The sequence below is a fragment of the Eupeodes corollae genome, chromosome 3 (genome assembly GCF_945859685.1).
Source record: "Eupeodes corollae chromosome 3, idEupCoro1.1, whole genome shotgun sequence".
Lineage (NCBI taxonomy): Eukaryota > Metazoa > Arthropoda > Insecta > Diptera > Syrphidae > Eupeodes > Eupeodes corollae.
Window position 1 is genome coordinate 67,238,427 of NC_079149.1, and position 17,923 is coordinate 67,256,349.

A 17,923-nucleotide genomic window follows, 5' to 3' on the forward strand; every position below is an offset into this window, starting at 1 on the left:
ATATAAGCTTTTATTAGATATTGAATTTTGCATTTAGTTCATCAAATTATATGGTCATTTATCATCTAAAAAGATTTTCCACCTGAGCAAAAATGAACATAGATATAATGTGTGTTTGACTGGGAGCCATAGATCAACCTGAGTTAACCTCGCTTATTCTACAACACCTTCAATTCGCCAGAACTTATTTCAGATAAATTAAAAAGTTTCAAATGTATGTATTCTGGATTAACTTTTTATGTGCATTATCAATTTCAAAAATTAAAAATATTATTTTGATAATATAATTCAGAATTCAATTTCATAAAAAAATACTCAAAAACTCCAAAAGTAAAACAATATATTTCTTATTGAATTTTGACAAAAAAATGTAATTTGTCATGAGTATGAAAAGAATAAAAAAGCCATAAAAGTGTCCTTAGACAAAAGGGTTTTTTTCTCCAAGAAAGTAATTTTTAACACTGAAATTTAAAATTTGCTATGCAGACGAAGAATATATCTAATATGCTATATGCATATGAACACAAAAACTTTACGAGTATGTTTTTTTTTATTGCTGAGTGTTGAAACATCAGAGGTTATATATTCAATCAAATTTGTTCAATCACATAATTTTTGCCATCTTGTTATATTAAACCATAAACAACTCATCATTCGAAGAATAAAAGGCTTAAAGCACTTAACACAGAGTGGCAAGAGAATGTAGAACTATCTCTTGCGTGCATTTTTAAGCTGATTTAACCCACAAGTATGTTATGTTCCAGGCGAAATTAAATCTGCACTGCTTTACTACTAACGTCCTATAATTACTCTATGAAAACTGTTACATTTAAAGAACTTTATAAAAGTTGAAGCAATGAATCGTTTCCTAATGCTGGCACAGCGTCTTTGACTGGTTAAATGTATACAAAACCCTTTGTGCATGAAATAGTCATTAAAAAAAATATAATTTATGGAAATTTGTTTACAACACAATATTAGCATTTGAGCAAAGATAATTTATAAATCTAGATTTCAAATATGGCAGCATAGTTTTATATGCATAGGCTGGATATTTGATGATTTTACCCATTCGTTTCAAATTTGGAACTCAACCAATAACTGAAACAACAATAAGACATATTATGCTCTAGACGTCGAGAGCTTAAAACTTAAAATATTAATCAAAAAATAGTAATAAATTTCGTTTTTTGTTTCGATATATTTCTTCTTTAAACCACAGTAAAGGGTTGTGTCGAAATACTTTTGAAATACTAAGAGCGATTTTTCGGTATTTCATATATATTACAGTGAGAAATTGCCAACAAAACGATCCGCAGTAGCCAGACCTTTGTATTTAAAAATTGCTACAACTGAAAGAAGATCTGTCAGAATAATAATAAAAAAAAAAACACACAAATAGAAGAAAGTATTGTGAAAATCAAATGTTAAAATTAACGTATCTTGTTTGATTGCTAACTAAAACAAAAAAAATGGACAATTTTCAATTGAGATTCTATAAAAAGAAGTTCATTTAAAAATTGCTTCAGGGAAGGGGTTTGTTCGTAGACTACTATATTAACATGTAGTGTTGAAGCGATCTTGAAGATCGCTTCAATTCTTTATATACCTGAATCGAGTGGAAATGAGCTTAATTTGACTCAATTCCCGTCGGAAATCGGAGTCGAGTCAAAATTTGAGAAGAAAAACCTGTGTGGAGGAGTTGGTTTAACAGATAATGGTCTGTTTATTTGTATGTTTTGTACAAAAAATATAGTTTTGTTTTAATAAAATTACAAACAAATTGACATGGAGTAGGAAGCATATTATGCTGAACTAATCAGTTCTTCATTGTTTAACACGAATCAAACTATCTCACTTGCACTTCATAAGAAACATCGAAACACCATTTGCATTTTAAAAAGTGCTGTCAAACTTAATCACTTTTAAATCTTCTTGTGCGATGGAAATACCAAAAAGATTTATTTAATCTAAACTAAGATAAAGCTTTAGTGGAAACATAGCAAAACTTTAATATTTTTTCTATTCTTGCAAAATAAGCCCAGTCAGTCCTTTTTTAAAGTAGAAGATTGATTTTTTCCCCAATGGAAAGCACATACATAATTTAAAATGCACAACTACTCAACGAATACAGCCATTCAGATACAAATGCATTATCAATCGTACCAAAAATTTAAGAATCATATGACATAAGATCCATTCGAGACTCGTATAAATGTCAAAAACCCATCCATAGTAAGATTCTACTATAACTTTTATCGGTGTTATTCATAATATGGATATTGTTTTTGTTATTCGTGTAAAATCCTACTATACTAGGGATAGATTTACCAACAAAACACGGGTACTGAAGTACAGAATTTTCAAAACAATACATTTTTTAGAATAAGGTATCATAAAATTTTTCAGTAACGCTGTTTTAAATAAACATGAATTTTATCTTTTCGTAAAAAGTTTTAAGTTTTCAGGTTTGAAATTACTTTTCTCATGAAGATATCAATAGTTTGACTTTTTGTTTTTCTTTAAGATAGTGGTTTTCTGAATTCCTATAATATTAGTTACCCTTCTCGCTAAATCTACGTCGCTTTACAACCCGTACAGCTCATATCATAGTCCATGTTTCTGCACTGTATAGCAGGACTGGGATGATAAGGCCAAAGTGTCTTATATAGCTACACTTTTGTCTTTCGAGAGAGGACTTTACCACTCAATTGCTTTCATAGCCCAAAGAAACAGCGGTTAGCAAGAGTTATTTTTTTATCTCAGCGCTGGTGTTGTTTTCTGCGTTTACAGCGGAGCCTAGGTAGACAGAGTTCTTGACTACCGCACAGTTACTTCTGTCAATGGTGACGTTACGACCCAGACGTCGGTGTTGTAGGTCCTCTCTTGACGACAGCATGTACTTTGTTTTGCCCTCAATAACCATAAAATACTCATAAAAGCTCCATTGACATAACGCTGAGTTCTTCCGATTATGTCAATGTCATCAGCATATGCTAGTAATTGGACAGACTTTTGAAAGATTGTGCGTGTAGTGTTGACGTGTGAGCTCTGCACTGTTCTTTCAAGTACGATGTTAAAAAAATCGTATGACAACGCATCATTTGTCTAAAACCTTTTTTGGCATCGAAGGGTTCTGGTAAGTTGTTTCCAACCTTTATGGAGCAGGTCATCCTGCACAAAGGGACGAGTTTTATAGGGATGCCAAAACTAGACATGGCTCTACACAACTCGCCCTTGTAGATGATGTCATATGCGGCCTTAAAATTAATGAAAAGCTAGTGGGAGTCGATTTGGTGTTCATTTTTTCAGGATCTGTCGTAATGTGATTTTTCCTTGTCTAAAACCACACTGATAAGGACCTATCAGGTTTTTTATGATGGGCTTTAGCCGTTTACATATTACGGCAGAGAAGATTTTGTAGGCGATGTTGAGTAGACTGATTCCGCTATAGATGATGCAGTTTAGAGTGTCTCCTTTTTTCAGGATCGGGCAAACAATACTGAGGTTTCATTCATTGCATTGACTCAAGTGCTGGCTTTATTTGTCTGCAAATAGGTAAATATTAGAACTTAGCTATATTCTTACAAACACACTTTCTAAGGATACAGTATTTTTTGATGAAAAATTCGGAAATGCAGTATTGTGACCTACAGTGTTTTGTTCATACAGCATTTTGGTAAATAATATTCTAAGTTTACAGTGTTTAGAAATATAGAATTTAAGACATACAGAATTATGATCAAACAGTACAGAAGAGAACTTTTATTATACAGGAAAACAGTATTTCGACCCGCTTCCCACATTAAATATGCTGAGCATCTTTAAATTTAATAGTAATGGTTCATTTCGTATAATTGAGGCTATGTTAAGCCTTATTGTGTTGTGACTTTTATTCGTATTATTCGACTTTTATTATGTATGTAAATTCAGGCCTTCAAACATTTAAATTCATCTAAAACAAAACACATTAATTCTTTAAATGTATATTCTATTGTTTGAAATGTTCTGTCATCAAAGGTTCAACGTTACTTAACTTTGTTACCCTCATTGATTACCTATATATATTTATACCTCTGTCAGTTTCAATCCCTTAAATGAATATATATTCATGTTTATTATTCTCATACGGTTCTAAAAATTACAAATATTCCTCATTTCATATTGAAAAGGGTAATAAATGTAGGTACATAATTCGATTTTTTTTGTACCCTTACCATTGGCTAAAAGCAACCTTTTCTCATTTTAACCCTTACCCTTGTAAAGGTTATTACCAAAAAAAAATCAGCATGTATGTATTTAGTTTAAATCACCACTTCTAATATATTTAAGATTATATCGATCCATGAGCACATTTGTATTTTGATAAGGAATTTTAGCTTTTCTGTACTTTAATGTCTATAATTTAGTATAAATAAGAAACCAAAGGTACGAGTATATGCTGCATATATTTAGGTATAGAAACATATATGTGCATTATTAGCAAATAGTAAATTTATCTTTATTCGCACAATCACTTTATAGAACGGTTACAAGGCGGCTGTTTCGAACATGTATTGGAGTATTTAGCAGTTATTTACGAAAAAAAAACATTGCGCTGTATAGTTTGTTAGCACCTTTGGTCGACTTTCCCAGAGGGTAAATTAGCCTTCTTTATCTAAACGTAGATACTGTATCTAAATACACACATGAGTATGCATGGTGTTCGCATCAACTATATTCAACAAGAAAAACAAAAAATCTTGACAGTCAACGTCATCACAGGTTTAGTCAATGTTCCCCTTAATTCCTCTTTATCCACACTTAAATAGCTTTTATCTTATCTGGTTGCTATAGTGACACTGACAACTGAATAGAATATTTGTGTATCTTTTTTTCTTTTCATTTTAATTTTGTTGGGCTTATACCTTTATACCCTGAATGCCATATAGTAGTCCCAATTCGTGTATCTTTTGCTACAAAACTAACCAACAAGCCAAATAGCTCGGGTGTCATTTTTAGACGGATTTTAGATTTTTGTTGTTCATTTTTTTTATCGAAAATCAAATAAACAAAAAACCTCACCAATAAAATAATAAATACTAAATAATTCTGATTAAGTTTTCATATTCATATATGTTTATATATATATAATACAGGAGAACGAAACAAAAAATTAAATTGAATTGATAAACAAGAAGCTCAAAATCGTCATCAATAAATCGAAATCCGATTAAACAGTGGAATTAACAACAGACACAAAAATAAAAAATTAATTGAAATAAGAACAAAAAAATTGCTTGTGTCTATATTTAAAACAATATCATGAAAATAATACCAATAAACAAAAAAATAAATTAAAATGTAAAATACAAACAAATTTAAGCTGCGATGTGATTTGATGTGATGTGACGAGTGACATAATTTTGAAAACAAGTGAATTTATAATATTTGAAAATATCACCACTACAAGTTAATGTTAAATAAAATAAGAAATATTAATATGATAATTGTAACTGGTGACTTGCAATCTGGCAGCAGCGAAACGCTCGTCTCCGCCGCATCTACAAGTGAATTACTTTCACCCGGACAGGATTCCACTGGTAAATTATTTAAAAATATCTTAATTCATGTTAAGTATAGTGTAATTTTTGTATTTTTGTATTTATCAAAAATAATCTTCCTACACTTTTCATTGAACAAAAATTAAGAGTGTATCTACTATTTTTGTTTGTTATTTTTATCGTAATTTAAAGAGCTAAACGTATCTCAGTGAAAAGTGATCTTCACAAATTGAAAATTAAAAAGCTTTTTGATGAAAATAATCTTAAAGCTTCAAGTTTCTTATTTCAAGATTTAATAAGAAGGAGAAAAGTGATTTCTAAGCAATAGAATTTTTTAGAACGCATGAAGATAAAAACCACATTATTAATTTATTCTCATTCAGTTCAGTTGAGATAGACTTTAAAAACATGCAATTTTTTTAGAAAAATATATTAAGCTTTTGTGCTTCCAAGTTCAAGCCCAATTATCTCAATATTTTAATACGCAAATACTACATTTTTAATTTCCCATAGGAAATTATTTAAATCGGCCCGATTTGTCGAATTGAAAGTTTTGAAATTTTTCGTCGACATTTTAAGGAACTTAGAATTCGAAATAGAGATTTTTAGAGACCTGTATGGATGTGTGTGTAAATGTTGTGTTTTAGATAATAAAATCGAAAAATGCAGAAAGGTTTAAAAAAACTGAAGTATGAGTTTTTTTAGTCCGTTGAAAATCAGGGCCTAGTGACTTACAACTCTCAACCAATCCTGTGTGCGAGTAACATTCTAAAGGATGGAGGGGACCTTCAGTTTTTATGCAGAAGCCGAAAGTCTAATTTAAGGAAGCATTTTTATAACAAGAATTACTCTTGGAGGATTTGTTAATTCTTCGTAAGAGGCAGTACCCGTGAGAAAAATTTTAGATGGTACCCGTAGGGATTGAAACCAAGACATCTGGAATGACAGTCCACCGCACTTATACCATCACGCCTTGGTTTGTTTACTATAGTAATTTAATTGAAATGTTATCAAATATCTCACTTACCAATAAATAGTACATAATTTGATGTCATACTAAATAAGTATAAATTAAAAAAAAAAAAACATTTTTTTAAAAATCAAAAAATGTTTTTCGAACACGAAATGGAATCAATTAAAATATAAATCTTTGTAACGAAGAATAATGTTTTTAATATCTGTTAGATTATCTTACTTAGATATCAGATCGAATTAACAATTTGATAAGATTTGGTAAAAAATTATTTTGATTCAAATATATGAAATACCTTTAAAATTACTCTATTTTATACGTGATATTTTTACCAATATAATGGTAACATAAATTGTCTGCATAGATAACTGTCTTGCTTTGATTTTTGTTGTGTATTGTGATGTCTGGTAAGTTTTGTGTCGAATATAGTAACATTCGTGGGCTAAGAAAAAATTTGTCTTGTCCATACTGTTTTAAACAGGCCAGTAGCTAAGTGAAACCCAGGTTGGCGAAAATACCGATAATACGGAGTTTAACCTTTATGGTTATAGCTTAGTGCCATTATTCTTTTCTCATCATGGTCTAGCCGTTAACGTCCGTAATGATGTTGCCTACCAACTTCTACCACAGTATGGCCAATATATTAATACAAATTTTAATTATTATGGTTCAAATTTACTGTTCAAAGGCTTATCATTCATACTTGTTTTATTTATCGCAGCCCAAGTTTGGATAGTAATTCGACTTCAAACGAATTCGATGCGCTCTATCCAGAGAATTTTATCCCATTGATGTTGATGTTTTGTAATATTTGAGGAGAGTGTTTTCCTATACAAAAATAATAATATAACTCTTCAAATACATTAAACATTTTTATATGCACCCGCCTCCTGTCCGAATATTATAAATGATAATTAATTCAGCATAAAAAGAACTTTCCAGTTTAATGCAACTACCAACAACCCTTAAATAGCCTTTACAGTTAAATCCAACCAAAAAAGGTTTTTCAAAAAAGTGTATACATACTTATATACTTAAAAAGGAACAAACAGTTTTTTTTACTGCAAGGTTTAAAATTGGTTCTACAAAATAACAAAATGTTATTAGAGAAATGTACCTACGAGTATGTATGTATGTACGTGCGTGAGTACGTATGTATGTGCATACTTCTAAACGTTATAAGGGTTCCTTTTTACGTGGGCCACATCTCAAGAGTTGGAAATATACTTGAAAAATACTTCATAATTTAATTATGTACATATGTTGTTTTAGTAAGTCAATGTTTATGCATATGTGTTTTGAAATAAAATGTTAATATTATTGTTGTTACAATATTCAATGAAATAAAGTTTTTTACAATCTGCAACAAACGATTTCCTTTAGAAAGCTTTCCAATGTCAAGAACCTGCGAGGTATTGACTTCATATGATTTTGTTTTTCAGATAATGACACAGACAGAAATTTCAAAAAACATGCATTGAGTGGTTTTGCTATAGGAAAAGTGAAACAGCTCATATATCTCATAAACTAATACGGCTATTCGCTTTCTTTAAAGCTAGTGGAAATTAAAAAAAAAAGAGGATGGGATGCGACGCACACTGATAACTTCCCATCCTGTCTGTCGATTTGCTTTGCTTAAAAGTTTGTAGGTTTTCGTCTTGGGGTAAAAAATTGTCAGTTGATTTATTCTTAAAAATTTTAAAATTAACAACAACATTTTTCATATCAAGAAATAGTTAAGTTTGAAAATCTTTAGTTTTGTTAATTATATTTTTAGTCGAAAACCAATTTTTACCAATTTAAATTGGATGAATGCAATTAATTTGAGAGATATCAAGAACCGAACATCAATTTTTTAACTAGTCTTAGTATTGTTTTTTTTATTTTCTGTAAAAAAAATGTGGATAAGATTTTTCTCAAAATCTTACTGAATAGTTAAAAACAATATTTTTTGAAAGATAAAAGTAGTTTACAGCAAATATCTCAAAGTTTCGTAAATATATATGAGTCGAAAATCAATTTTTACCAACTTTTATTAATTTTTTTTTTCAGGTTTTTATTTTTTGTAAAAAAAACTGTCAATGCGATGTTTTTAAAAAAATGTCCAAATGTTGAACACAATATTTCTTACACGCTAAAATTAGTTGAAAGCCATAATCTTCAATTTTTGAAAAGATATTTGAGTCGAAAATCAATTTTAACAACTTTTGTTTAAGTTTTTAGTTTTTTTGTACAAAAACTGTCAATTCGAATTTTGTCAAAATTTTACTGAATGTTGAAAAAATATATTTTTTATAAGATAAAATTAGTTGAAAGCCATAAACATAATTTTTTGAAAAGATTTAATTTGAGTCGAAATTCAATTTTTACCAACTTTGAGTAATGTTTTTTTTTTTAGATTTTTATTTTTTATAAAAAAGTTTTCAATTTGATTTTTCTCAGAATTTTACCAGAAGTTAAAAACGTTATTTTTAGTTGTTTTCGAAATGAAATTATTTTTAATTCGTAAAATTTTCCAGGTGAAACATTTTTTTTATTATTAGTACAAAAAACGCTAATTGAATTTTTTTTTCAAAAATGTTTTGGTTTGAAATCATGTTACATGATTTAATTCAAGTCTCGAGCTTTTTTGGTTCGTGAGATATTTAGGGATAACCAACATTTTCACCTTTTTTTTAAACTACTATGGTAAGAAAACCACCCACGCAATTTTCTTAAGAAGAGCCCTTTCTGCATCTTTCTGCCTTATTATCTGTATAATAAATTTTATTTGAAGTCGATATCTCTTCTGGTTCTTGAGAGCTATGGACGAACAAAAAAACGCCGCGAACTAACGGACGTACGAACATACGTACACACGCACGCACACAAATCTTTCTAAAAATCTTTTATTTCGACTCTATGGACCTTAAAACGTCGGAAAATGTAAAAATTTTTAATTTAACAAATCGGGCCCATTGCAATAACTTCCTATGGGAAGTTAAAAATGTAATTCAGAAAAATGCATGAAATTTGTATTGAACGTTTGGAGATTATGGATGAGTTCAAAAATGCAACTTGTTGCACAACCCATTCATGCAATGCATTTATGAACACCAAAACTACTGCAAGAATGCGGCACATACAATATCAAAAACCAGTTCATAAATGTCATCAAAGTAGGCCCCTAGAAAAAAGTATGGCAGCAATTTAAGTTTTTTCTTTGAGTTAAGCGGGTGTTGGGTTTTAAGTGTCTTAACCAAATTCTTTTGAAATGCTCAATAAAAATGATTTATTAGAACTAATTTTAAATGTTATGAATGGAACAAATTCATTCATTAATTCATTTATATGAATTATAAATATTCTATTTCAATTTATTATTAACCAATCATTTTATTTTTTGACAAAAATTTAATAAATATTAAATTATTTTACCTACTCATCTTGTTCCGACATATTCCTACAATGGGCATCAGAAATAAAATGATTTCAGGTTTGATCGCATTTCAGCTGTCAGACTGTTTTTTGAACACAGTTACCGACTGCAGTAATGCAGTGTATTTACGCAAATGAACGCAAATCTTGCATTACTGCTGCATTTTTACATTAATGAACTTACCCTATTTAATCCCGATGCTGGCCTCGAGGGCTATTCAATTTATTCGTATGCTTAGTCCACTTTTGACTTACTATTTTCAACGTTTCTGATGGTATGTCATGAATAAATACTTCAATATTGGCTTCCAGGAGAATGCTAATCAAAGTGGGCTTATCAATAATTATCACTATGGACATGAGCTATAACATAGCCCCACAACTGGTCATAGAACTCGCCTTCCAGTTAATCCATATTTACACGTGCTGTTTGGCATGAGTAAAACTACGTGTCATGTACATAAGTCATGCTCTTCCATTTTGCGCAAAAGAAGTTTATTATCATCGCACGGTAGCGCTCACCATTCACAGTAACGGTACGAATTGCATCATCTTTGAAGAAATACTGCCCAATGATTCCGTAGGCCAGGAGCTCTTGAAATACAAAAAAAAAATTAATTTTTGCAAAAAGGAAAAACCTACACAAAATATTGGAAAAATTGATTTTCGTCTCGAACATGGACAACAAATATACAAATAGACTTATTGACTAAACTACTACAAAATATTGTTATTTTATTAACTTCAGTAAAATAAAAAATGAAACAATTGACATCCTAAGCTTCAGTTGTTATTGATTGCCCACTTTTCCAAGTTCTCTATTGCAAAAATAGTGACTTCGTAGTTAACATTCAACTAGCTTTGTGGAAGTTCAGACGACATAAGGGACTTGAAAGTTAGGCAAGTTTCAAGTGTCTGATTGGCCAGCTGCCAAAAAATTACCTTCTAATTAAGTCAACTTTATTGGAAACTTGACTGGAAAGTTAGTCAAGAAAAATCTCCCTAACTATTAAGTCAAGTCCACTTCTATCAAAATGACAGTTGATCATGTTTTTTCATTCAACTGAAAGATGAACTTTATTACTTTATGACTTATTTTTTTTTGCACAACTTTATTTAATGCTTTATGTAAAATGGTTCCTTGTCAATGTGGAAAAGAAATAACTAACATTTGTTAACAATACAAAATACAAATCGTAATGGACTTGTAGCTTGCCTGTGCAGTATTTTATAGACAATAATTTTGTTGGTACTTTTTGTGCTATAAACTTAAAGTAAAGGTTTGCAAAGTATAGTTGTGAATTTGAAATTCATGACAATGTACGTTCAAAAAATGAAGTTGACTGCAAATGAACTCCCTTATTTTGCCTAAACCTGCCCTTTGTAAATGCAAAATACACCTCAAAGTTAGTCAATTCCGAACTGTCAAATTAATGACAAATGTAAATATACATAGGAAACATATGTGTTTTGATAAATATAAATAAAGCATCCAACGTTAAAATTCCATTCCCAAAACTACAGTTTTCCCAAAGTCTTGGAACAGTCTATTTCATTTAACTTCATCAATGAGTAACTTTCACTTAAAACAATTCCGCCTCCGCCGCCGTTGAATTGACATTGAGCAGCTTAGTGAGAATCTTTTTCTGTAGGCTGCACCCACACCCCACATGCCAGATGCCACAATAACAAACTTCAATTTGCAGTGACTATTACCCTGGTTACAAGAGGAGATCGAGGAATCGAATCGAATCGAATTGAGATTTCGATCCAGGTATATGGTGGCACTGAATCGAGGAATCGAATTCAAATGGAATCGAAATGACATTTGGGTTGTATTTGTGTGCGTACTGCTACATGAATAATTTTCAAATTTTAAAACAATGCTCTCAACACAAAGACGAGCGCTAAATAAAATTCAGCTTATAACCAAAAATACTCCATTTAAATGGAGTATTTTTGCTTAGAACAAACAAGATAGAAAAAACTTATCGCACGCACACAAGCAAGACCTTACACACCAATAATTGGATTCCCCGATTCAGGTTTACAAACAAATTTTCGATTCGATTCACCTCTTTCAGTGGGATCGGATCGAGTAATCCTATTTCGATCCGATCCAGGTCTATACGGCGCTAAATCCTGATTCAATTCGGATTCAATTCTCCTTGTAAACGCGGTATATGCCTGTCGGCGGCGCTCGCTGCTGCCGTTGCGCTGCCGATGTCAATCATCAGACTTCGATAACACACTCAACTCATCGATGTTCAAAAAGCAATCGAGACGGAAATTTAGCTTCGCCTAAAATGACACCATGAAAGTTGCTTTCCTCACTTTTCACTTTCCGGATTTAGCTTCAGAGAAAATTGCATTCTATATTTAGGCGCAACATAACAACGTTTTTATTTTTTCTCTGTTCTCGGCGGGTCTGACATCTGAGATCTGACACAGACCAGTCTGCTCCTGAAGCTAAAGCTGATGCTTTTAGGTTGAAAATGAATACCAGTGCTTCGTCGTCATCGACATCGACTGATGTATTCGATCCGACACAATGTCATTTGGTTTTACGTTCGCACTATGCACACATTTTTAATTCAATTACTTTGATAATGTAATTTGATGATTTTTTATATTTGGACCTACTATATGTAAATGTCGTTGGTCACAGTGAAAACTCGTTTAGTCCTAAATCATAGTACTATAGCATATGTTCAATCAGGGAACATTACAATTGTATATGCATATCAATATGTATACATAGATTTAATTTCGCGTATAGATGTAAACTTACTCACCTTACTTATCATCGAAATTAAATTTATTAACCGAGTTGTTTGTTTTTACATTTTTCAGGTACTGGAACATCGAGTTCGTCAGGGAGGCTTGGGCATAGGAAGTCGTCTCTGGCACTGACTCCGGAGGATGAATCAATGGATATAAACAACCAGGTACTATTACTCACAAAGAATTAATCAAACTTAAAATAACTGCCTATTTTTTAATTTTAAAAACTAAGTGCGCAAAGTTTTAAACTATTTAGTAAATTGTTAAAGCCACTTTTAACAATTTACTAGGCTTGAAAGATGATTAACCTATTTTAAAACAATTTAAACATTTAACAATCTTTTATAAATTTCCTAAAGTTAAAATCACGAAATAGCAACTTTAACTTTTAGCAATTTGCTTACTCCATGTGACATCTGTACAATTATTTAATAAGGGCTGTGGATGGAATGGTTCAGCAAACAGTTGGGAATTCTACTTAAAGGGTCCGTTTAAGAGTATTTGCTTTGTTTATTTTCAAGAACTTTTACTTTTTAGACATGTCTGGATTTTCGTTTTTTAATTAAAGGCAATAAGCAATTTACTAGTTAGCAAAGCGAAAATAAATGTTTACAATTTTGGACTCAATTAGTTAATTACTAAATGTTTAGCGTATTAGTATCTAGTAAATTGTTAAACCCATAAAAATAGGTTGTTTCAAAATGTTTGCCTTTAATTTTATTATTAGGTGTCGGGTCCCTTAAGTATCTTGCACATAATCTACGAACTGCGAACTGTGGATGTTCGCATATTTTAACTGTTCTTTCATATGAGCTTTATTTCTATTCGTAGACAACTACGAATTGTCAATTTATAATTACCCTTTTCAACAATCAGATGGCGTTTTTCTTTTTTAGTTCAGAGCAGAGCTTGAACCATCAAAAAAATAATTGTTTCCTTTTGAGCTCTGATCGTTCAGAGCATCAAATTCGTGTGCTCTGTGATCTCAGAATAAAATAACACGGTAAACGGAGTAAAATGCTGAACACAAAAAATTTAAGATTTGAAAGCCGGGAAGTTAAAAAAAATCATCGTCAAAACAATAAAAATGGCGGAAGAGGCTGGTCGTTCTAATGCAAAGGGAAAGATAATTAAGAAAAAACTAATTGCATATAGCATTTATATGAATCAAAATTATATTGAGCCTCAAATAGACCACAGCTATATGACTGTTTTTTTTTAATTAATTTGATTTAAAAAAAAAATTGAAAGCCTTCAAACAGACGACATTTCAAATTATGACAGTTTAGTGCTCAAGTTATTTCATAATTAAATCAGAGAGCTCTGAACATGCACTGCTCAGAACCACGGTTGTCAGTTTGGTCGTAAGTTTCTCACTTGGTCATTTCTTATTCCATTTGGTTCCTTTTTTTAAGAAATTAAAAAAAAAATACGACTCTATTCTCAAAAATAAAATCCAAGCATAAAGTACTTTTCATTTGTTAACGGTAAATTAGTAAATGTATTTAATTGAACGCACCCCATAACAAATGCACTATCATTGAATGCACCTGAATTCATTCATTTCACAATTTATTGACAGATGGCTCAACATGTCAAAATCATAATTTAACGGATTTAATGGACATGTTAGAATTTTAGGAAAAAGTCGGTTATCCTAAAAACAGTTAAATAAATATTGTTTTCGAGATTTAGGTAAGTTCGTTTGTAACTTGATGTTATTTCCTCACAGCTCAGCTTCAGCTAAGTGGACATTTTTTAATAACCTTTAACTTAAGCAACGAAAGGCACACTAAATTTTGATACCATTAATAATATAATGCTTTAAGATGAAAAAAATAACCATAGCGTTTGGTCTGCAAAAACATTTTCTAAAATTATTTAATATACATTTTTTTACGCGATAATATTCGATCCCCTGGCATAAAGTCAATACCGATTTGTATTGCTTAAATGATTTGCAGGCTTTCGTATTTTATTAAAAAACTTGTCAATCGAATTATTCTAACAAATTTAAAAATTACCAACAAAGTTTTTTTTTTTTTTTTTTTTTTTTTTTTTATATCCGATGGAAATCTTCAAAAGACACTCGGTAAGAATCGGTATCGAGTAGTGTGGGACTCTTACCGCACTAAAACCACCGGTGAATCAGGACCAATCTATGAAAGATCGACAAATGATTTTTATTTCTTAATTTTTAAAATCGCATTGGGGGAAGTTTAAGGTTATAACACTTTCCCGTAGCTTTTAGCCCATCAGCTCATGAGGCTTGGTTCTTCTTAATCTCCGAACATTGTCTCGTACATTTAATACGGTCTCCATTTCAGAGTTAGTATGACTTTGCAGCCGCTTATTGTGTGATACAGCGTGTTTCTTAACCACTTCTGTAACCATTTCAATTTGAAGGTCACGATGTAGATCGCTATTTCTTATATACCAAGGGGCATTTATTATTCCACGAAGGACCTTGCTTTGGAATTTTTGGATGGGTTCAGCATTTGTTTTCTTTGTACAGCCCCATAGTTGGATGCCATATGTCCAAACGGGTTTCAATACTTGCTTATATAACATTAGTTTGTTCTGGATAGATAGGTCAGAGTTCTTTCCTATTAACCAGTACATTTTTCTGTACTTCAAGTTTAGTTCTTCTCTTTTCTTTTTGATGTGTTCTTTCCATTTAAGCTTTGCATCCAAATTCATTACAAGGTATTTGGCGGTATTGGAGTAAGGTACTTCTGTACTGTTTATAAAAATTGGAACATTGTTTATGTTTTTGTTTGTAAAGTTTATATGCGTCGATTTTGTTTCGTTTAATTTGATACGCCATTTGTGCGTCCAATCACTAACTTTATCGACTGCATTTTGCAATTTTTGTGTAGCCTTCGTAACGGATTTATCTGGAACAAAGTTTTGAATATGATAAAATAGATTTATTTCAAAATCTATTTTCGTGAACGAAGTTTTTTAGTCGAAAACCAATTGTAGTACCATTTATGTTTTATTTTTTGTAGATTGAAATTTTTATGAAAAAACTGACTGTTGGATTTTTATAAAAAAAAATTGAAGGAAGCCAATATTTTTTTTTTAATTTTTGAAAAAATATTTGAGTTAAAAGAAAATTTTTACCAACTTTTCTTAGGTTTTACTATTTAATAAAAACAAAACTAATAATACGATTTTTTACAATTTTACCAGATGTCAAAGTTGCAGTGTAGTATGTGGAACGCGAATAGAGTTTGACAGTTCGTAGCAACCTCAGTGCAATTCGTTACTACCAAATTGTTTTACAAAATTTTCTTATTTTAGAGAACAAAATGCAAATTTTACTATCCGAACATTAGTGCCAATTGGTTTCTTATAATTTAAAGCAGTATTCACATGAGCGCGAGCAACGAACGACGCACGAATGAATAAAAAAATTTGAGTTTATATACGTTTGAAGACACAAATTCTTAACAAAACGATAACAATATAGTTTCTATTTGATTTATGATGCATACTTTTGCTTTTCAGTATCATACGAGTATATTAATAAATTTGTTTGTTCACTCCCAAGTGCAAGGCCCTTTAGAAATCAGGTAGATCTTCTGCTAAGGTTATCTGTTCATTGAAAATATTTCAAAGAACGTCAAATCGTTTTCAAATTATTATTATTTTCTCTGGCTCTTCTTTCCCTCGTACTTGATTTAAAAGCGACTTTTTACTTATAAACGGTGATTTTTTTAAGAGCTTGAGAACTTTAAAAAAAAAACGCATACAATTTGCAAAATCTCATCGATTCTTTATTTGAAACGTTAGATTGGTCCATGACATTTACTTTTTGAAGATAATTTCATTTAAATGTTGACCGCGGCTGCGTCTTAGGTGGTCCATTCGGAAAGTCCAATTTTGGGTAACTTTTTCGAGCATTTCGGCCGGAATAGCCCGAATTTCTTCGGAAATGTTGGAATAGTTGCTGGCTTATTTGTGTAGACTTTAGACTTGACGTAGCCCCACAAAAAATAGTCTAAAGGCGTCAAATCGCACGATCTTGGTGGCCAACTTACCGGTCCATTCCTTGAGATGAATTGTTCTCCGAAGTTTTCCCTCAAAATGGCCATAGAATCGCGAGCTGTGTGGCATGTAGCGCCATCTTGTTGAAACCACATGTCAACCAAGTTCAGTTCTTCCATTTTTGGCAACAAAAAGTTTGTTAGCATTGAACGATAGCGATCGCCATTCACCGTAACGTTGCGTCCAACAGCATCTTTGAAAAAATACGGTCCAATGATTCCACCAGCGTACAAACCACACCAAACAGTGCATTTTTCGGGATGCATGGGCAGTTCTTGAACGGCTTCTGGTTGCTCTTCACTCCAAATGCGGCAATTTTGCTTATTTACGTAGCCATTCAACCAGAAATGAGCCTCATCGCTGAACAAAATTTGTCGACGTAAAGCGCGAAACACATTTCGAACCGAACATTGATTTTGGTAATAAAATTCAATGATTTGCAAGCGTTGCTCGTTAGTAAGTCTATTCATGATGAAATGTCAAAGCATACTGAGCATCTTTCTCTTTGACATCATGTCTGAAATCCCGCGTGATCTGTCAAATACTAATGCATGAAAATCCTAACCTCAAAAAAATCACCCTTTACAAAAACCTAAGCACTCGTTAATAGAGCTTTAAGAGAGGCATTAACTAATTTGGGAAGATGGGTACAGTACTGAAGATAACCATATGAATTCGTATAAGTACATTGATACCCTCAAATCCAAACCCTTATGTAGCTACGTATTTGATTGATGAGTGTTTAATTAATGACTCTGAAAACTTGTAATAAAGTTTTGATATTATACTGTGATGAATGATTATTTACTCAAATAATTACATTATTTCCATTCCCGTATATACTATTCCTGCTTATATATTTATATGTATATGTATGTACGTACGTGGGCTCCATTTGTGCCACCCAATGTTTTTCAAGCTTTGTTCTTATTTAAGGGAATATAACGGGTGTTTTTTAAGACGTGTGTTTTCAAGAAGAAATGAAACGCATACAATTTAAAGTTGTGGCCAAGAATTCAGCTTAAGAAAACGGTTTGCCATTATGTTTCAAACATGATTGCTCTCAAAACACTCTCTGTCTTGGGCTTATCTACGTAAACAGGCGACTTCACATAATCGCACACATTCGCACGATCTTGGAGACCACGCTACA

At 31.5% G+C, this 17,923-nt stretch overlaps 1 protein-coding gene across 5 annotated transcripts in view; it reads left to right on the plus strand.

The window, feature by feature from the left end:
• LOC129952887 (high affinity cAMP-specific and IBMX-insensitive 3',5'-cyclic phosphodiesterase 8) overlaps positions 1-17,923 on the plus strand; it is a 169,790-nt gene that overhangs the window by 98,276 nt on the left and 53,591 nt on the right. For 3 of the 5 annotated variants that reach the window (XM_056065820.1, XM_056065819.1, XM_056065821.1), the window contains exons 2-3: positions 5,139-5,582; positions 12,787-12,881. In XM_056065820.1, coding sequence (XP_055921795.1) covers positions 5,456-5,582; positions 12,787-12,881 — 222 coding nt within the window. In that variant the 5' untranslated portion in view covers positions 5,139-5,455. The remainder of the gene's footprint in view (positions 1-5,138; positions 5,583-12,786; positions 12,882-17,923) is intronic. The other 2 variants (XM_056065822.1, XM_056065818.1) reach the window with 1 other exon arrangement.